This window comes from Asterias rubens, chromosome 4 (assembly GCF_902459465.1).
Source record: "Asterias rubens chromosome 4, eAstRub1.3, whole genome shotgun sequence".
Taxonomy (NCBI): domain Eukaryota; kingdom Metazoa; phylum Echinodermata; class Asteroidea; order Forcipulatida; family Asteriidae; genus Asterias; species Asterias rubens.
This window is the reverse complement of record NC_047065.1, coordinates 12,892,843-12,914,216: the sequence shown is the minus strand read 5'-3', so window position 1 is coordinate 12,914,216 and position 21,374 is coordinate 12,892,843. Positions and strand designations below refer to the sequence as shown.

Sequence of the window (21,374 nt, the reverse complement as noted above, 5' to 3'; positions counted from 1 at the left end):
TTTACTAAGCAAAATAATGAGTAGAGCACCAGTGACAACAAGGTATAAACTTAATAGAATATTGACTAGTAACCCAATTTTGCTACCGAAGACAAGATACAAGATTTCTCTGTGCTTAGCAAGATTTTGTGTTCACAAGATTTGTGATTTTGAGCCAATAGTAACGATCACAACCAACATGAACTATAACTCATAATTTGAAGGGGGAAAAATCAATTATTTTCATTTTGCGGTAATTTTACAAACAGTCTCACCAATCAGCAACCTTGTGCAATGTTCAAACAAAACATCACGGAACCTATCACACAATTATCGATGCATATCAATCTTGTACAATGTTTTTCCCCCCAATGTGTACATAATGTCTGGCTAAGAGGTTTCTTTGTAAAAAAAGAAAAATACAACACAATTGTGCACACATTATTGTGCCTAGGTAAAGGGATGTACACTTTTGCTTATTGTTAAAGACCAGCATCCTCACTATCCCAACATAATACATAACAAACCTGTGAAAACTCATTGGTCATCAAAGCTCCAAGAAAATAGTGAAAGAAAATTTGTTTGCTGCTTCAGATGCCTGAGAGGCTTAACGCCTGAAACCTTTCTCAGAATCAACATTTTGGGAAGAAAAATTACCTCATTTTCTCTGAAACAACATTATTTCAAAGGGGGTTGTTTCTAACAGCTTTTAATAGTGGTTTAATGGCATTGCAAATAACAAATAAATAATACAACGGTTAGATTTCACCAATGAACGTGGGAGGAGGGTGAAGTTCAGTATCAACTTAGGCCAAATTTAAAAAAAAATACCAGTTGATCGTCCGGATTTTTCCAACAAGAGGAGGATGAGGGCGTTTTTGTTTTTTTATTTTTTTCCAAGGTGCCCGCTAAGTATTTCAAATCAAACCGGCCACCAATTCTTCCGTTTGAACCCAGTGCAAGCTTATTTTACAGCTATTTGTTAATAGGATCAGATTATACACTAAAAAGATTTGCTGTTAGGCATACGTTAGTTTCAGAAAAGTCCCTAGGCCAGTCCCTTTGAAAAGATGGATTTCAAAATAAAAATATAAAAAAATTGAAAATGTTGAACTAATTGTTGAAAAATTGAAAATAACAAATAGTAAAAAAAAAAAATGATGCGTCACCAAAAAAGGATCAACTGGTATTCTTTTCTCTTTTTTTTGGGGGGGGGGGTGCCTAACAGAGACTAGAGTCTCTTTAGTACAGACTGGATCAGCTAACTGGCGACAATAATGCCTCTGTATTCATATGCCTGAAGCCTTTCTCAAAACCAAATTTTTGGATGAAAAATTGCCTTTCTCTAAAACTACATTATTAGCTCTAACAATGTTTCTATTATCAACAGCATGCTTTTTATCAAGTAAGTTCTTTGGTATAAACTGGTGGAGCAATCACCAAAAGTGCGCCCTGGGCCTTTAACGGAATTTCCAAGTACTTGACACAGTTGTTTAAAGGCAGTGGACACTATTGGTAATTGTCAAAGACTAGCCTTCACAGTTGGTGTATCTCAACATATGCATAAAATAACAAACCTGTGAAAATTTAAGCTCAATCAGTCATCGAATGTGTGAGATAATACCAAAGAAAAAAATACCCTTGTCACACGAAGTTGTGTGTGTTTAGATGGTTGATTTCGAGACCTCAAGTTCTAAATCTGAGGTCTCAAAATCAAATTCATGGAGAATTACTTCTTTCTCAAAAACTATGGCACTTCAGAGGGTGCTGTTTCTCACAATGTTTTATACCATCAACCTCTCCCCATTACTCGACACCAAGTAAGTTTTTATGCTAATAATTATTCTGAGTAATTACCAATAGTGTCCACTGCCTTTAACAGCGATGCGAATAACAAAATAATAATGAATACAATGGTTGGCTTCAGCAATGAGCGGGGGAGGAGGGGGAAGTGTACAGGTTCAGTGTCAGAGACTGTAGACTGGGCTCGTATTAACACAATACTCTTTTCAAATTTGCAATGAGTCAACAGATACAACGTCACTGGATGGGACAGCACCAACATTTATTATCTAATCCTGTAGTGCGGACTGGATCTAGAACAGACTTGATCAGCTGACTTGCAACAGCAATTCATCTGAATTCATGCCTGAAACTGTTCTCAGTTTCAAATTATGGAATGAACAATGTTAGATGTTTAAACGGTTGATAATGACCAGCTGCAGCTGTTAAATAAGCGGTTGTTTTCAGATACATTTGTGCGGGTGAGCCCACAACCTCGTTTGCTGGATTGATTGATCTAGGCGCGCCATTTTTAGCCCATGGATACGAGGATGCATTACGCGCACAAGTACATATCTGAAAACTGTCTCATAAAAATGCACTTGCACTGCCACACGTGCAGAGCTACATGTAGGGAATCAGATAAGCTGCTACCAAGCTTCCTATCTTATTACGTCTTTTTATCGAAATTGCATTTATGGATGGGAATAAAAGAGTAAGCATTAAGTTGTTCTTAATCGGCCAGTTAAAACCTTGGAGGATCCTGGTCGTGCGATAAAGGCGATCCTGCCGGTTTGAATCGGTGGACTAAGAACTCGTTGCTACCCTTTCATTCCCTTATTACTTCAAGAAGGTAATGTCTAACAATGATTTACAATATCAACAGCTCTCCAGTGCTCTTTGGCAAGTAAGTTCTTGGCTAAAACTTATGGAGTAACCACCAAAAGTACAACCTGGGCCTTTAACAGGATGTTAAGTATTTGACACAGTTGTTTAAAGACAGTAGACACTATTGGTAATATTGTCAAAGACCAGTCTTCTAACTTGGTGTATCTCCACTATATATGCATAAAATAACAAACCTGTGAAAGTTGGAACTCAATTGGTCGTCGAAGTTGCAAGATAATAATGAAAGAAAAAACACCCTTGTCACACGAAGTTGTGTGCTTTCCGATGCTTGATTTCGAAAACCAAATTTGTGGAAAATTACTTCTTCTGAAAACTACGTCACTTCAGAGGGAGCCGCCTCTCACAATGTTTTATTCCATCAACCTCATCCCATTACTCATTACCAAGATAAGTTTTTTGCTAATAATTAGTTTGAGTAATTACCAATAGTATCCACTGCCTTTAACAGCCTTGTGAATAACAAAGAAAGAATTCAACTAGTGGTTTAAACCCGCCGAGGCCTGGTTCTTGATAATTTACATTGACTTCGTCTCGGTAAAATGATCAAGAACCAGGCCTCGTTGGGATTAAACCACTAGTTGTAAACCTCTTCACCACACATTGATTCCCTTAGTAATGATCAAGAACCAGGCCTCGTTGGGATTAAACCACTAGTTGTAAACCTCTTCACCACACATTGATTCCCTTAGTAATTATCAAGAACCAGGCCTCGTTGGGGCTTAAACCACTAGTTGTAAACCTCTTCACCACACATTGATTCCCTTAGTAATTATCAAGAACCAGGCCTCGTTGGGATTAAACCACTAGTTGTAAACCTCTTCACCACACATTGATTCCCTTAGTAATTATCAAGAACCAGGCCTCGTTGGGATTAAACCACTAGTTGTAAACCTCTTCACCACACATTGATTCCCTTAGTAATTATTAAGAACCATGCCTCGTTGGGCTTAAACCACTAGTTGTAAACCTCTTCACCACACATTGATTCCCTTAGTAATGATCAAGAACCAGGCCTCGTTGGGTTTAAACCACTAGTTAAAAACCTCTTCACCACATTCCCTTTTTTATCATGCACACGTTTCATCGCGCAGTTTTTTTAATTTGAAAAATACATTGTACCAGACAGACAGCTGCAACGACCCTGCACTTTACATCACCAAAGCCCTTTTTACCTTTCTCTACGCCCCCTCCCCCCCCCACCCCACCCCAGCTGCGTTTTTGTTATACCCCACAGTTACCCTGATGTGCTTTTGCACTGTCCACGCCAACCTCATTCCCAGGGGTGATCTATCTCGCCGCGCCATTTTTTCCCAGCATGCCTTGCTCGATCATAACCCCTGGAAGTGTAACTCCAAAATATCCACATATAAGGGATATTACAATTAGTCCTGTGGTTGATCCGTTCTGTGTTGGGCGTTAGTCGCGCACACGCTGGATGCGCTGTGTGTAATAAAAGTCATAACCTTGCCTTGGCGTTCAGTGTTGCGTGACACAACAAAGTGAACACGTACATCTTTATAAGCACAAGTTTTGGGGTATAGAGCTTTTTGGAGACGCACGGCGTTTCACATTTTTCGCAATATATGATAGCCAATAAAAGACACGGATCGAAGTTTCCCTCCCAGGGGTTAGAGATGTACGCAGAGCTAGCGTGATAGGGCGCGCTGCCCATGGTAGCGAGGTTGTGTCCACGCCTCCTGTAGGCCCCTCTTCTACTGAGTTTCAGTTGCACGATACAAGAATACCCCATGGCTTTTTACCACTGAACCCTTCTATAGAGTAGGGTTGGCTACTAATCCCTGGGGTTTGCCCATTTGCCAGGGTACATGGTAGATCAGTGGTAAAGCCATCCTAGTGTGGAAGGTAACCCGGGTTTTCAAGACTTTTTAATACCTTTATAAAAAAAAGGGTTTTGCAGAAAAATCCTGTAAATGCAGCTGGGGAAAAAATCCCAAAACAGAAACTAATTTATAAAAGTTTCGTCAAATTGATAACAAAGGCCATTTCCTCCGCTGGTAACCTCTACCCTTCCCGCTAACCCAACCTACGGCTACCGTTAACTAAGATTCAATATCTACAACTATGATGACATATCTCTGTCTGAGGGGAAAAAACTCCCCTCTTATCGCAGTTGGGAGATGTCAGGGCGAGAAATTATCCCAGGAAATCAGAGTCTACAGACGTTCGTCGTGTGGCTAAAGTACTACGCTTTTACTATTCAGGAAATAACTGGCAGCAGGACTGTGGGTCTGGGCAGACAGGTAAAGGGAGACCATTAAACACTGTACAGGAAATGGACAAATCATATTAAAATGTTGCTGCCATGTGTGCATAAACAGTGACATGGCATGCAGTGAATCTGGGTGGGTATGGGTTTTTAAAATCTATACTGACTGGGTAAGGTTTATTTTTATTTCATGCAGTTATTACAATGCGGATAAAGAATATTATTTTGTTTTTCCATACACCTGGCATATAAAAGATAGGCACTGCATAGACCTTATCATGGTGCAGCCATCTTGAATTTCTCCCAATGGTATCAATGTTACCAAACCGAGGCTGGAAGAACATAATAATCTGGTCCCAACTTGCAAAATGATTATTAGCATTCATTTTTTTTTATTCAATACGAGAAACATGACCAAGATGAAGGCAGCATGACAAAAAGGTCTGGCGCTTTATTATTGAAAGGGCAAGGATGCCTTTTTTTTCCTTCGTAAAGGGGAGTTTTTTAATTTTGATTGGATCAACCAAGGGCATGATTGGAGGCAATCGCCTCCGTCGCTTTTGTGCAGCATTATAGGCCTGACGTACATAGTGTTACAATTTGCAGCCTATAGGGCTGTTATATTGGCCTATTCATTGCTTTCTGTGTCATGTGAAGTACAAATCACCATGCTGACAGTGACAGGCGCAGTTAAAAATTCAAAGCACAAAAAGAAGCTTAGTACAACAACATTATGCTTAATACCAGGATAAAGTTACCAGCAGAAACTACCACAAAGTATGTACAATTTGCAACTGGTATCCTGCTCATTTCTGCTAGGCATAACATTTGTGAGCAATTTACTTAGAGGCCCCCACCTACGGAACAAACTCCCTCCAAAAATCCACCAGTCTGACTCAATCATGACATTCAAATAATTGCAGAAGACTGAAATGTTCAGAGCTCATTAATTTGTTTAAATTGTTAATTCTCTTTAGCGCCTTGATCCAGTGTCTAGGATCCGTGCGCTTTATAAAAACTTTGTATTATTACTATTACTACTTTACTTCAGAAATTTTATGAAATTGGGCCTACGTGTACATGTAGCTTTCAGCCTCTGGTTATAGAACTTACTTTGCTAGGCTAGGCTTGGGGCGGGGGGGTCCACAAGACTGTTGTACATGTAGCTAAACATTTGTACTGTACCAGAATTTACATATTTGCTTTGCATGGCATCGATTTAAAACACAATTTTTTGTTACTAAAACGCTAACTGAGCGATAAACTCCTATTGGGAAATTAGTTTTATTTAATTCTCATCAAATATAAAAAATATGACCTTTCAGACATAAATATTTCAAGGAATGTTCTAATTCTACTATCCATCATCAGACAGTGTAATGTAAGCTTTTTTTGTAAATATCTGTGATCTTAGTTGTGGTTTTTTCTTACCAATTCTGTAATGTTCCTTTAATTGCTAAAAATCAAGCATATAAAAAGTACAAAAGGTTCCATATCATAACAACTGAACTCACCTTGCAAGAACTCCAGTCTGCAGATTAATATTACAGGACTAATAAAACATTCACCAACTTCAAAAGTCGACACCCTATTTCGTCACACTTTACCAACTAGATGTTGACTCCAAAGTGAGATTGTACTGTGTGAACTCATCTTCCAAATTTAAAAACAAATTTAATTATATACCAGTAGTTAAAATGCAAGCGGAGTCCCTTTGAAAACTACCCGCATCAATATCTGTCACAATAAATTACTCCCAAAATATAGCCAAATAACCCCAAGCGCAACTGCATAAATTAGCCCAAAATAGCCCCAATCTTCCAAAAATAGACTCTGCGGACAAAGACACTTTTCACCAACAAAAGTTTCTTTAGAATTACCCGGTCTCCAACAGACTTATTGTAAGATATTTCTTTTGATTGATTTGCAGTCAAGGCCCAGTCACGCTGGATGGTTCCTGACAACGAAACTTGTTGTTTAAATCCTACGCCTTCGGCAAAAGTGCTCAAAATAGATTTCCAGTTCTTGGGATCCAGAGAGTTTGACAATGGAATGAACTTCCCAGTTGGTTCACTCAAGGCCTAGCATTGCTCTCGTCCCATGTTTGGTCACTTTTCGGGGGGGCTATTGTTGGTCTTTAGTCGTGCAGAAATCCCGACAGCTGATTGCACGCTCTAGGGCTAGAACTAGGTCTAGTACGGCCCTTATACAACACCACACAAAAACACCATTCACAAAGTTGTTTTATAACCTCCTGCCAAAATATCTAAATATAGTGCCTAGTCGTCCAAAAATAGATTCACCTTTTCTGTCAATTCAAAAGGCAAACTTATTAATGTTTATTAACTTAATTACGTTTTTTTTTTTTAGCTAAATGAAGGCAGGGGTCGTGGACATTGTTGTGCTTGAAACACCCCTTCTGCCAATTGTGGGCTACGTACTTCAACTTGGACATCGCTCATTGGTCCTTGTACATGTTGGGCATTTGGGGGAAACAAAAGAAGCCCCTCCTACCATCCACCCCCCCCCCCACCCTAATTTGAATAGTCACGGTCTCTTTTCCCCATTTGTTGTACACAAAATATTGTATTATTCTAAATCAAAATTGACTAACCTTGTGATTGCACCTGAAACACTTGTCACTGTGTAATTGATAGTGAATTAAACAAATTGGAATAATTTCTGAAAACTCAAGCTCCCCCTGCCCCCGCCCCCGCATTTGAAAAGTCACGCTCGCCTTTCCCCCATTTGTTGTACACAATAAAGCCTATCCTCATATTTGACTAATCTTTTGTCGCAGCCCGACACCTGAATTGATTGTCACTGTGTAATTGATGGTGAAGTAAACAAGCCCTGCAGATTTGAATAATTTCTGAAAACAAACCATTTTCTTTTAGTGAGTCTATTGATCATTGGAACTGGAAGTTTGTCAACAAGAAGACGCATATCAAAAAGGACTCAAAGGGCTCGCAGATACATGGGCACGATGAATAATAGCATAATTTAACTACCTATTTTCAGGTCGGTAGTGTTAAACCATAATGATTGCACTAATTGCTGTTACATAAAACACACTGATTCAATTTTAAACAATTACTAATGCGTGATCACAAAAGGGGTCCAAACAATCTGATGTTGACGTAAATTCGATGCTGACGCCTGCAAGCGTAGGCGGTGTTCAGTTTTTTTTTAATAGTTCAAAGTACAGATACACGTCAGCGTGTACAAAATCGCTCAACCATGTCGCGCCCCTGCCTATTCCGAATATGACATCCGAATCTGCGTAATCAGATCCCGAATGAAAAGATTTTTTAAAACCAAGTGTCTTCTCTTAGACCACAAAGTCACGCACACAATTCAACGTTACAAAGTTTTATTACCTTGTCATCTAGGTGATCACCAGCCCATCGGCAATTGCCCGCCCAGCGATTCTTTTCCGAGAAGCACCGCCATTGCAGATACCACTTGCTCCGAACTCGACTGAACAGCTACAATAATGGTCTGCGCTATTTTAGTACTTGTCCCCATATCTGATTTTCAATCCTCCCTCGTGGAATGTATACAGCACACACATGCGCAAAGGTATGGATACACAAAAAAACAAGCAGTGGTGTCTGGGTACTCAACCCCAGACTCTATACAAAAAAAAGGTATCTTTTCTTTACCGGTCCATTTGATCAATGCTTACTGCGCATCCATAAAGCCCGCAATGGATTACTAGACTGCAAGGTCAAACGCCCCCGTATATGTGTAAGCAGTTTGTGTCACAAGGTTTTTTTCCTTTTTTTTTTTACGCAGGTTTAAATAGTTTTTTGCCCTCAGGCTTGCGAGTGAAACTTATATAAACTACACCCCTGATTGTACGTGTCAGTATTTAATGAATACAATGCAATACATGCAAACAGTGGTTGGTTTACTGTGGTCAAATAGCGTACCAGGGTACGTACTTGTACTACTGACACACATCCTACAGAACAGAGAAAGAAACAAAAAAGCAACAAACAGAATAGGCCTATCGTCTTACAAAAAAACACCACTTTTTTTTTCTTCCTTTCTTTTTCTTTGTCTGAACTTTCATTGGGTTTACGGACGAATTGTGCCAGAGCTCCAAGTTCAACTCAATGGTCTTTTCTGTATGGTTAAAAGGACCACTGTCCTTTCCGGCATCATAATGACTTTGGCTACAGCTATGGCTCTTCACAAAGGTCAATTTGATGCTTGATGTGGCGTGGTATACCATCCCCCCCCCCCTCCCCCTTTAGGCTCCTATTTTGTATTTTCATTGTGTTCTGGGAAATCCCCTTTTTTTTACAGATTTTAGGGGGAGGGGATATATATGTACAAGAGGGGACACCCCTCAATTGATCGTCAAAGTTGCGAGGTTACAACGAAAAAAACAACACCCTTGTTGTGTGCTTTCAGTCCTTGATTTTGAGACCTCAAATACTTAGTCTAAGGTCTCAAAATCAAGCTTGTATAAAATTCTTCTCGAAAACTACGTTACTTCAGAGGGAGCCGTTTCTCACAGGATACTATCAACAGCTTCCCATTACTCGTTACCAAGTAAGGTTTTATGCTAATAATTATTTTTATATAATTACCAATAGTGTCCACTGCCTTAATAAAGGTATTGTCTATGGACAGAGAAGCTCAAGGTCCTTGTATCTTTCTTTGTATTTCTGCCTATAAATCCACATCATTGACAAAAGCCAAGAAAATCCACCAGCCAGTCTGAGCCCGTTTGGTTATGACAGGTGTTATTATGATGTTGCTCTAGTCTTGGCCTCAAGTGGCCTCGATGCCCCTTCAAGTAATTTCCAATAGACTAAAAGATTTTTACATGAAATTTGGGTCTCCTCTCAAAAGTAAAATTACATGCTTGACTAGTGGCATTTAATGCAATCAATATAGGCAGCACAATAATTAAGTCATGGAGTTTTTTTTAACTGTGTGGTGTATTTGCTGGGTCAGTGCACCATATGTACCTGTAGCTAAACTCAAATAATGATTTGAAGCCATTGTACCCTTTCGGTAAACCATGTAAATTATTTGTAAATCTGTGAACTTTTATTTTTTCAATATAAACCACAAGGGAAACTGACTGGGTAAATTTGTAAATGATTTTTGGGGTTGAACAAAGAATTCACTAGAGTGGGATTCGAACCAACGACCTCCGGATTAACGTGCCGGCGCTCTAACAACTGAGCTATCTAGCCCTATATTGGCGGTGTCCCTATTTTGTCAATATCTTTGTTCCGGGGTGCCAGTCAGAAGCCATACAACCGTTAACTGCCGTGTAGCCAGGGATCACACCCAAATTACGATACAACCTGGGAAGCGGCAGCTAGGGGATCACCTTAAGGGGATGCGACTTTTTGTTTCAGATATCAATATAAACCACAAGGGAAACTGACTGGGTAAATTTGTAAATGATTTTTGGGGTTGAACAAAGAATTGACTAGAGTGGGATTCGAACCAACGACCTCCGGATTAACGTGCCGGCGCTCTACCAACTGAGCTATCTAGCCCTATATTGGCGGTGTCCCTATTTTGTCAATATCTTTGTTCAGGGGTGCCAGTCAGAAGCCATACAACCGTTAACTGCCGTGTAGCCAGGGATCACACCCAAATTATGATACAACCTGGGAAGCGGCAGCTAGGGGATCACCTTAAGGGGATGCGACAATTTGTTTCAGATATCAATATAAACCACAAGGGAAACTGACTGGGTAAATTTGTAAATGATCCCAGGTTGTATCGTAATTTGGGTGTGATCCCTGGCTACACGGCAGTTAACGGTTGTATGGCTTCTGACTGGCACCCCCGAACAAAGATATTGACAAAATAGGGACACCGCCAATATAGGGCTAGATAGCTCAGTTGGTAGAGCACCTGCAAGTTAATCCGGAGGTCGTTGGTTCGAATCCCACTCTAGTCAATTCTTTGTTCAACCCCAAAAATATTTTATTTTTTCTTCTGTTCCGGAAGTGTGGAATGGCTTTAAAGCCATTGGACCCTTTCGGTAAACAGTGTTGTCCAAGGCCCACACTTTGTGTACCACAACTTCTATATTAAACAACGGAAAAACCCACCCTTGTTTCGCGCGTTTCGCCGTGTCATGACATGTGTTTAAAATAAATCCGTTAACGAGAATTTATATTGTTTTGCTGTTTTCTCAAAAAGTAAAGCATTTCATGGAATAATATTTCAAGAGAAGTCTTTCACCATTGCCTTTAGTAAACCCTGTAAGTTATTTGTAAATCTGTGAACTTTTTTTTTTCTTAACCGAAAGGGTCCAATGGCTTTAAAAGTAAAACATTGTGTTATTTTTATCAGAAGGTCTAATGCCATGGTAATGGTTGTGAGCATTCTGAGAAACTATTTCATATAGATATGTGACCTCGTCAAGTGGATAGATTTTATGTCTTTTAAAAATGAAAATATTGTGACAGGAGTTCTTCTTCTTCTTTTTTTTTTCTTTTTTTATGCAAGTCGCCTGACACACAAGGCCTGAAGGCCACTTCAAGGTGTGGGCTACAATTACTTTTTTCCAGAGGCCGTTGCCGCCTACTCCTAGGGCTGAAACAGGGTTAACCCCTTTACAGTCCGTACTGGTGTAGGCTTGGGTATCATCAATTCAAAGCCTGGCCGGTATAGCAGAAAGCACTGCCTTCCTAATTTTGTTTTGTTTTGTATTGTATCGTTCTTGATATTTTTTACTATAAAATCAGCATTATGTTGAAGAAGAAAAAAGACCTACCAGGCAGCCTGTGGCAGTTTGTCAAAAACCCTGCAACACTATGGTGTTAGTTGTAGGGTCTGATTAAAGACTCAAATGCGGCATCTGTCCTTGTACAAATCAATTAAATTATGATAAAAAAAATACTACAAGTTGGCGTTTAATATTTTGAAGCAATTTTGGTAGTAATTAGTGGGAAAATGCAGCACCACATTTTTCATCTTTCAATAGAAATTTTAACTTTCCAAAATATGACTATAGTATGACTGGTACTAGTAATAGTAGTATAGTATCACTATTTTCAATAAATTTGTCACAACGATCAATGTAAATTGTGCTCCTACCTCCATACAACACTGGAAATGTTGCAATTGTTATTATTGGCAACTTCATATCATACCACAAGAAGTTTTTACTAATTCAAGCAATTAAACTCTAGTAATTATTATCTCTAACTCTATTGTCTCATTTGACTTTTTTTATACAATTACCTAATTTGCACCTAGCAGACTGGACAAAATCAAATCCTGTAATTTTTACTTTTGCCAGCATTTTAAAATGCTGGGATAACTTGCCAATAAAAACAACACACTCCTCACTGCATGTACTGCAAGCGCACTCTATCCTGCTACTTTGACCATCTCCGCCTGCGACGTCTACAAGTTCAATACAATACTACTTTACAACATGTACAAGTTTATAGTGTTTCCTTGTTTATAATGAATGCATTCACCACAAAATACTTACGTTTCACTGCTCGTGGTTTGGCCTGCTTTCGGCGTGAAATTCCCCCACCCTGCTCCGACTGCTCACTACCTCGCCTTGACTCTCTCATTTTGGATGAAACCTCGGATGTCCTGCACTCCAGAGCACACTCAAACCATCCACCTTTTCGTTGTCTTTACGGAACGTTCTCAGTGTCAATTTACTGCAATGGCTGGCTGGACCGAGCTTCCGACGCGGTGTTGTTCCCTCCAGCGAGTCGGTGCTCTGAGTGATAACGGGCACAGCGGCGTGTTGTGCCCCATGAAGCCGCCCCGCGGCGAACCGGTCGCTGTGATTGTGAACAACACGACAGCTCCTTCGCGAATCGCGGTCTTTTTTCTCTCTCTGTCTGAATCTTATTTCACGCAGACATCTCAAGTCACATACATACATGGAGCTGTGACATCTATGCGTCGATTACATGTCTAAGGACACTTTTTGGTCAAGACAAAAGGAAGAGCTGAGAAATTTAATCTCTTGAGGCTGTCTCCCAAGCCAAGTTTCTCATTTCAGATCTGATAAGACATAGAGACACACACAACAACAATGAGCACAAAATCTTGAGTGTCCCATCCCAAAACCGTACTCGGCCGGCCCACGCGTAATGTATGCGAGAGGGGCACACATGCGCCGACATTGACATAAACTTGTCACAGTCGTCTCAGATAAGTTAGATTCCAATTAACCTTTAAAAAAACTTATTGATAATAAACATTGATTAAATATTGTAGGTGGTTGTTTTTAACCTGGTCACATGTTGTCCAACAATACTCAGGGCCTAACTTATTATTGCTGAGCGATATGGGAAATAATATTAGTCGTAAACAATCCAAAACAAATGCACAGCAGATTTTAACAACTTTAATATTATCTGCCTGGACCCGTCTAAGAGGCTAATCCACTTTAGCCAACAGAGGGCGCTCTTTCAAACGGTACTAGAACGACGGCAGGCTAGGTGCTGTTCGTTGTTGTATTCGTTAGTTTTCTAAAGAATAATAATTATTGCTTTATGTGTTTGCTTTGCAGCTGTATGGGTACTTATTTAATGTACCCTTCTGATGAATTGTCAATCGGCCCGTAGTTATAGGTGGGTTTAACATATCACCATAATATGTTTGTTCACCACCTGACGAGGCGAGGTTTACAATGCGGCTTTTCAGTCGTGGAAAATCTATTCTAAACAATAAACAAGTTAATAATTATTGTCTATACATAAATTTATAACAATACAAAATTAATATCCAATTCAATTTCAATTCAATAATACGTTTATTCTTAACTCTTTTTTGAGAATAATAACGTTTTTCATGTGAGAATTAAAAAGTACATAGAAATGTAACAAAATCAAAAGCGCATAAAATATTGTACAAAAACAATAATAATGTGAAAGCAAAATATAATAAATATTAAATAAATAACCAGGAATTAACTATGGACATAATAATTCTCCTCTCCATTAGAGTGAACAGTACTTCCCCCTTTCCGTTTTTCTGTGTAAGATTTAGGCCATTTTAAAATAGTAATGTAAATTTACTCAAAATTGTTAACTATGTAACTGACTGTTCATGTAATTCTGCTGCTGGCAGCGAATTGAATATTGTTTTTTTTAAATTAACCTTTAAATGAAAATAGGTGGAAAATCACCAACTTGAAATAATACTCTACGAATGAGCATGGCGTAGGGTTGACGAAGTGCGACATCCATGCGACGACCGGACCATGGTCATCAGCAGTTAGGCCCCCATTATCAGCAGGAAGGTGTGACCGCGATCAAAGCTCAATGGCTACTCTTTTGGGGAACTTTCAGTCTCAGTTATCCTAACCTGTTGATTAGAGTAACCCTTCTTCTAAAAAAAGGAAGGTAAATAGGACGGGTTCATCAAACTTTTCGAGACTTGCCGATTACGAATAAATCACAACATTGTTTTGAAACTTAGTTTGACAAAGTTGAATGCACTATCTTCAAGAGCACGGAAGTGTTGGTTATTAAATAACATAAATCAAAACTATACCAACATTTCATGAATAATGTTAATAACAAAGGAATAACAAGTAAGAGCAACTGCAACGTGGGTAATACAGTTGCGTAACAAAGTTCAAAGTGATCTGGCGCGTGTACATAGGGTTCCCGTGAGTTCCTAATCCTACCAGACAACAGCTTTTGGGGGGCTTGGTCTGGGTTTGGGCTTCGGTTTAAAAACTCCCTGGTTTCGACGGCCAAAGAGAGGAGTACACTTGCGATTAGAAACCCGATCCTACCACCCCTGTCAATAAACGTAAAATGATTATAATTCATATTTAATTGGCGGAAAATCACCAACTTTGAAATAATACTAAACAAATGAGCGTATAATATATATATTTGACATAGTTCGACATTCATGCGGCGACCGGACCGTGGTCAGTTAGGCCCCCATTATCAGCAGGTCGGTGTGACCGCGATCAAAGCTCAATGGCTACTCTTTCGGCGATCGCGTATTCTAAATATTATCATAACCCTCCTTTTCGAAAAAAAGAGGACATATGAACAAGTTCATCAAACTTTTCGAATATTATACTTGCCAATAACGAATGAATCACAACATTATTTTGAAACTTAGTTTGACAAGGTTGAATACACTTTCTTCGTGGAAACAGAAGTGTGTGTTATTTTATTCAAACCATACCAAAATTATGAATACTGTTAATATATACAGAGCAATAACAAACAAGAGAAACTGCAACTGCTGTTCATGCATGGTTGCGTTACTAATAAACAGTGATCTGGTGCGCAGTTCCCGTGAGTCCTGAAATTATGCATTTTTTTTACGAAACCAATGCTGTAGGTTGGGCTGGGCTTGGGCTTGGGCTGGGCTTGGGCTGGCCTTGGACTGGGCTTGGACTGGGCTGGTTTGGTTTAGGCTGGCCTTGGACTGGGCTTGGACTGGGCTGGTTTGGTTTAGGCTTCCTCCACTCGGTAGTGAATCCCTGCACTAAAAACGCACGTTTCAGAGCCTATAAGCTGGAGCCAAAGCCAAAGCAGTGCAGTGGTCTCGAAGGTCAATGTGACCGGACAACTTGTGATTAAAACCCACGTTTGATCAACTAAACCCCGCCCCTTCTCAACAGAAAAAAGAGTGCGTTCACAGGTTGCACATTGTGCTTCATTTTAGCCCGAAGACTGTGTCCAGCAACCACTTAACCAAAGCAAACCGGTTTCTTCACCATCTCATTCTCTGGCCACGAAGAAAAACGCGTTTTAATGCGGGACATTGTACACAGCCCCCTCCGAACCTACAAATAATTGGTTGGAACTTACTGTTGCGTTCCAATAACATTGTCGGGAAGCAAAACTTAGTTTGAACAGTAAAGAATTTGAAAGTTTGCGGTAACAACATTATGTCCATTTTATTTTAACCAAAATTCCTTTTAATACAAAAATTGCTAAATATTATTATTTGTATTACCCAAACAAAATTGAATAAAGAAAAATGAAATGGGATGAATAATGTACAAAAATGTATCACGTTGGCTTGCTCGGCAAGATAGTAAAGTCCATGGCATCGTTAAATTAATCAGCAACGAGCAAGAATTAGTCATTTTGAGATGATTGATGGTTTACACGATAATAGTGAGGGCACTGTTTGGCTATGGGGGTCTGTATTTGATGAGAGAGTCGTGTGCAGCGCGTCAAGTAATGTGTATTATTCTGTCCATAGTATGTCATCAAAGATGGCAGTCAATGACGTCATGTGAAACCAGCTATTTTACCCACAACTTCTATCTAAGTATAGACTTGCAAAAAGTAGTTAATAGCCTGACGTTTCGACCCTAGCAGAGTCTTTCTCGAAGGCTAAACATAAGCAGTGAAGTGTATTCACTTAGTTTCACTTAGTTACCTGTTCATGTTTGTTGTGTTGTCATTTAGCCTTCGAGAAAGACTCTGCTAGGGTCGAAACGTCAGGCCATTAACTATTTTTTGCATTTATACTCTCGGTCCATTTGGTTGGTAAGTTGTTTGCAACAGCTAATTCTATTTTCTTAAGTATAGACTTGTGGACAAGTATGTCGCGTTGATAGCGTACCTCCGACTCTCCCCTAGTCTGGTCCCCTGCCCAAAGATTCCTTGAAGTCTCTTATTGTTAAAAATCTTAGGTCAGGTATCACCCACGGTTAAAAATAGAGCATGACGCAACTTGTCAGGGTCGGGGGTCATCTCCAGGGAAACCATGTCTGCACGTACGTACTAGTTGCGATAACGTAACGCTCCTCCCAACGGCCGCCAGGCCGCCGGAGGGTTACGAAATTATGTTGATCGTCAATTAATGACAATCTGGTTCAACACGTATAATTTCGACAGCTAGTCACCAGATTTTCCCCATTTTTACCACTTTTAAAAATCATGAAACTTAATCCTCAGTGAACACTCAAGTCAAAACACCTTTGAAAAAATATTTTTGAAGAAAAAGGACAACAAACTAACCAGATCCCGGAGCGATTTCCCAGGTTTATATTTTGAACTTGTCGCAGCGCTTTGCAACTGCTTTATTTAGGCACAACGCCTGCATTGGCAATAACTGGCATAAAAACTCCTGGATCTACGGCCGACAGGACTGACATTACGAGTCCGTACCGAACAGAACGATACTGTCCGATTGTTGACGACAAAACGTTCGGAACATTTCGGATAACTTCGAAAAAGGAGGAATTTCTCCTTTTTGGTCACGTGATTTTGGGTGATACCGGACCCTAAATTCGACAGAGCCTAGTCGGAGATTTTTGGGTCTGGGAACCAGACTAACTCTCCCCGCGATTCCCGTGGTATTCTACTACTGCTGTCACGACTACGGACAATGGGGAGTAGAAGTCGGCAACCAGCAGTTTGCGCGAGAGCAGTGTTCTCGCCAAAGCACCGCCACATACAACTCGACTACCGCGTGAGACAATTAACGACTTGTCCATAGGTCTAAGCTAAGTGTCGTTTAGTATTAAGTTGTGTCCACCTTGTGGCAAAATGGCTTGACAATGATTCATTTTTGATGATTTCCGGTGCTCACAGGACATAGACCTTTTCGCAAATACCGGGGCGCGCGCGTAAAGCTTGGAATTAGGTGCATTGTGGTCTTGCTGGTATCCAAATTTGATTCATATCTATCCCACAATGCACCTCATTCACCAGTCTGCGCTTGCGCATTGGTATTTGCGATAAGAAATCAGAGAAACAGAGCGCCCGCTAGCGTTCGTTCATTACAAGCGTGTACAGTTTTTGCCGTGCATAATCGGAACGTTCGTTGTGTGTGACCACGCAACACCAATGGTCTAGGAACCTAGACTAGGGGAAGTGTCAATGTGTGTACAAAAGCTCAATGATGGAATTAAAAGGAATATTAAGAGAAAGAATATAGACATAATAATTTCGAAGTTTCAATAATAGTTTTACAAACTGCAGCTATTCTGCCTGTATTGTTAAATGCTTATAAAAGTCTTGCTGATGACAACCTGTGCTAGGTTCTGAGGTTTCCAGCAACAACAACCCCCTCCCCCCCCCCCCCCCGCCAAAACTTTTGGGTTACATTTTGTTTTAGTTACTTACCTCTGTCGTCACACCTCTTCACTTTCCAAGTCTTAACCTTAACTCTTTGCTCTCATATAATACAACACTCACGCCATAATATTATCTTTGGCTCCCACACCAATATTGTGAACGGTTTTAAAGAGTTGCATTTTGTTGGTCCGAGAGACCAACCTGCTGGTGCAAATGGGGGGAGTGGGGGGGGGGGGCTGCTCATTCCAATAATACATTCCTCCAATCCAAACAAGGATCATCGTTGATAATACTGAGGCAAGAATAAAGACGTTGCCTCCTAGAAGAAATCTCTATCAAACCTCATTCTTTTAGACGTCCTTAGGCCCACAATAACCCTATTAAAATAAAGTATTTGTATTAACTGCAAAAACGTCAAAATGACTTAATTTGTTATGCCTACTCATTTCCCAGTCACTTCTTTGTATAGACATAATCATTATGGGTATTAATTTTCATTGAAACTGCTTTGATCATTATTTACAAAAGAAAAATCGCCGTTTCAGTTTCAGTTTGTGTGTTTTTTAATTTGTTTAACCTTGCTCGGTATCTTTCCCGCCTCTTCCTCCAAAACGGATGGTGTCCTGTATGAGCAACCGATACGATCCCACAACGTGAAGTACTGGCCGTAGTTGTAATTGTAAAACAGATGGTGATCGGTGTGGTGTGCCGAGCCATTGATGAACGGTCTGAGAATGGCAGGTACCCGGTAGTCACCGTCGTGGATACTGATGGTCCACACGTTCACCAGGAAGAACAGCACCAGGTAGGCGTGCTTGTTGAGCGGGAAGATGAATGGGTACACGTGATAGGGTAAGCTCTGCAGGAAACCGTCCAATGGGTGAAAGGCATAACTCGCGAAGGGCGTGGGTATCTTCCAAACATGGTGCTGCTTGTGGACGTGGCGGTAGATGAAACGATGGTGTAACAAGCGATGAATCCAGTAGATCAAACAGTCGCTGAATAGTATCAATCCGATGACGTCACGTATGATCAACAACATTCCTGCAATTGAACGGAGTTCCGAAATGGATTGTGTTTGATTGGGATTGTTGATGTATATTGTTTTCTTTAAAAGGGACAGGTTTTTAACAAATTTTGTAGAGTTTTTTGTTTACCTTCAAATCCTTCGGCTTGAACTTCCTCAAGCGTGTACAACTTTCCACAACCTCGTACCTCGGGGACGACAATGAATAATGCATAGAACACGTGTACACAACCCCCTGTAACAGATTGCTTGATCTCGCGGGGGATTTGGTTCTAGGGATAAATAATATTTTTAAAAACTCTTTAAACACATATTCAAAGTCTAGAAAAGTACCCACCCTTACAAATGTATTTTTTTAATCGACCACTTCAGTGGCCGCCATGTTTGATGAAACGTGAACGCGTGAAAGGCTTCTATTGGCTGAGAGTAATGTGTGCAGCGCGTATATACACGTGCACATTCCCATTGGTTGATATCAAAGATGGTGGCTAATGACGTCATGTGCAATCTATCTAAAGGGGGACTCGGTTACATTTCGAAAAGAAACTGTCACAAACTGCACTGTCACACGATTTGTTCACAGCCCAAGGGAAGAAACATCTATCATTTTATGGAGATTGCAAAGAGCTTATGATATAAAAGTTTGATCTAAAAGAAAGGGTGCACATCTCATCATAATTTGTTCAGCTGTTATACTTTAACGAGGCTTAAATGTGTGTGAAATTGTGCAGAAAATGTAACATCTTCCACAGGAACAGCTTGTGTCTTGACTGTGTGGATTGTAAATGATCACTCTTTTTGTACACCATATAATACATGGTAATACAAATTGGAGTTTTACCTTCAGAAACAGCGAGTGCTCCATCAATTTGTGATCAAAAATGAAGACAAAATTGACGGTGCATAGAGTAAAATAACTCAACATGGCACCGACGTACAAGAAGAGATACACCGTGATACACTGGCGTAGCCAGTAGTCTTCGCTCCAGTCGTTTGGATAAATACTGTACTTAGTGAAGAGGTGTCGATCCAAAAAGTTCACAGCCAGATCCATCTTCAAACTGTAAAACCTGGAGAGCAAAGTGGAGTATGTGTACTGTGTTGTTACGCTATCAAACTCAGTTTACACTGCTTGGATTAAGGTCAAGGCCTACATTTGTTTTCCAACCAAAGATGAAGGGAAACATTTGACAGAACTTTTCTTATATGCGTGTCGTGGCCGCCCGTGTATAATTCACCGGACCCAAGCTCTAGTATTGTCTCGGCAGTGGGTTCGAATGAGGTCCGGTCATGACACTTGTTTTATTGAGCATGCCTTCAGCAAGCGCTTACCGGTAACTGTTGGTAAACAAATTTGGACAGGTGTGCGTTCTGCTCATACCAGCCAGGCTCAGCGTGGATGATACCCAAGCGTACATCCTTACGGACTGGAAGGGGTGCCCCCGTTGGCAGTTGATTAGGTCGATGGCCCAAATCAGTTGAGTGTATCCCTGACCTTCAAGTGGCCGTCCATGGCTTTGTGATGTTAGGCAATCTCTCATAACAAAATCATAACAGTATATTCAACTTTGGATGGATTTTCTTTAAGCAATCCGTCACAAAAACACGGGTAAGGAATTGCAACCCCGCCCCTTCATCAACCCGATTGCAGAATAACGAAATCTTACCTTAATTCTTTGATGTGTGGAGAAAAAGATGCAGTGACAACGAAATTGAGCGATTTCACCGAAACAGCTCCGTTTTGCTCCTCACTCGCCAGTCTTCTTGAGCTACACTGTGAAAGCCTCACTGAAGTGATCTAAAGTTTGGTCCATTTCGGTGACCCTAAGCAGTCGGTATTCGGGTGGTTGTGGATTTAGGTGGGTTTTTTTATCAGTTAACAAACTTATTACATTTTGGTTCCTACAACTAAAATAGTTGTTTTCTTATCTCTGGAATTTTGTCCCGAACTTCTAAACCTAAAATTAGAACAACAGAAGTGGCCACGAGTATCCAGAAATATATTGTTTACTTTGTTGATAACATGAAGTGTTCAAAGATTGACCACAACTTGTGAGCTTGGTGGGTGGTAACTAAAAAATGTGCATTAATTAGGAATAGACCATTTTTCATTCTTATTTTTATGTTTCCTAAATCCCGCCATTTTAGTCAGCATTCGGTTCTCAAGCTGGACCCAATTTCATAAAGCCCGGTAGCTGAAAATGTGCTAAGCACAAGAAAGAGTTGCTTAGCAAAAAACAGGTTACCGGTCACTGTGACTGGTTCCCCCATTCAATTTTCAAAAACAGCTTTACAAAATTCGGCACAGGGCCTAAATTCATGAAAGGTATCGCTGAACATAAACAAATTACCAGCTAAACTCACATCGAGTTTACATTGTTGTGACTGGTTCAACTACAAGGTTTGCTTAGCAAATACATGT

The 21,374-nt window shown here is 40.2% G+C and overlaps 2 protein-coding genes across 2 annotated transcripts in view; both read right to left on the bottom strand.

Moving 5' to 3' along the window:
* LOC117288943 (zinc finger protein 423-like) overlaps positions 1-12,471 on the bottom strand; it is a 42,903-nt gene extending 30,432 nt beyond the window's left edge. Inside the window, exon 1 of the mRNA XM_033769820.1 lies at positions 12,384-12,471. Within this exon, the coding sequence (XP_033625711.1) occupies positions 12,384-12,471 (88 nt within the window). The remainder of the gene's footprint in view (positions 1-12,383) is intronic.
* Positions 12,472-18,472: 6,001 nt separating this feature from the next.
* Positions 18,473-20,006, bottom strand: LOC117288942 (lathosterol oxidase-like). The gene is made up of 3 exons (XM_033769819.1): positions 19,794-20,006; positions 19,083-19,224; positions 18,473-18,969 (listed from the first exon to the last, which is right to left on the bottom strand). The coding sequence occupies exons 1-3, from the start codon at positions 20,004-20,006 to the stop codon at positions 18,473-18,475; spliced, it is 852 nt and encodes a 283-aa protein (XP_033625710.1).
* Positions 20,007-21,374: the final 1,368 nt, after the last annotated feature.

Coding starts and splice junctions, on each gene's coding strand:
- LOC117288942 (XM_033769819.1), bottom strand. CDS start 20,006: ATGGATCTGGCTGTGAACTTTTTGGATCGACACCTCTTCACTAAGTAC. Junction 19,225..19,793: donor AGCACTCGCTGTTTCTGAAG/GTAAAACTCCAA, acceptor ATTTATCCCTAG/AACCAAATCCCCCGCGAGAT. Junction 18,970..19,082: donor TCAAGCCGAAGGATTTGAAG/GTAAACAAAAAA, acceptor GTTCAATTGCAG/GAATGTTGTTGATCATACGT.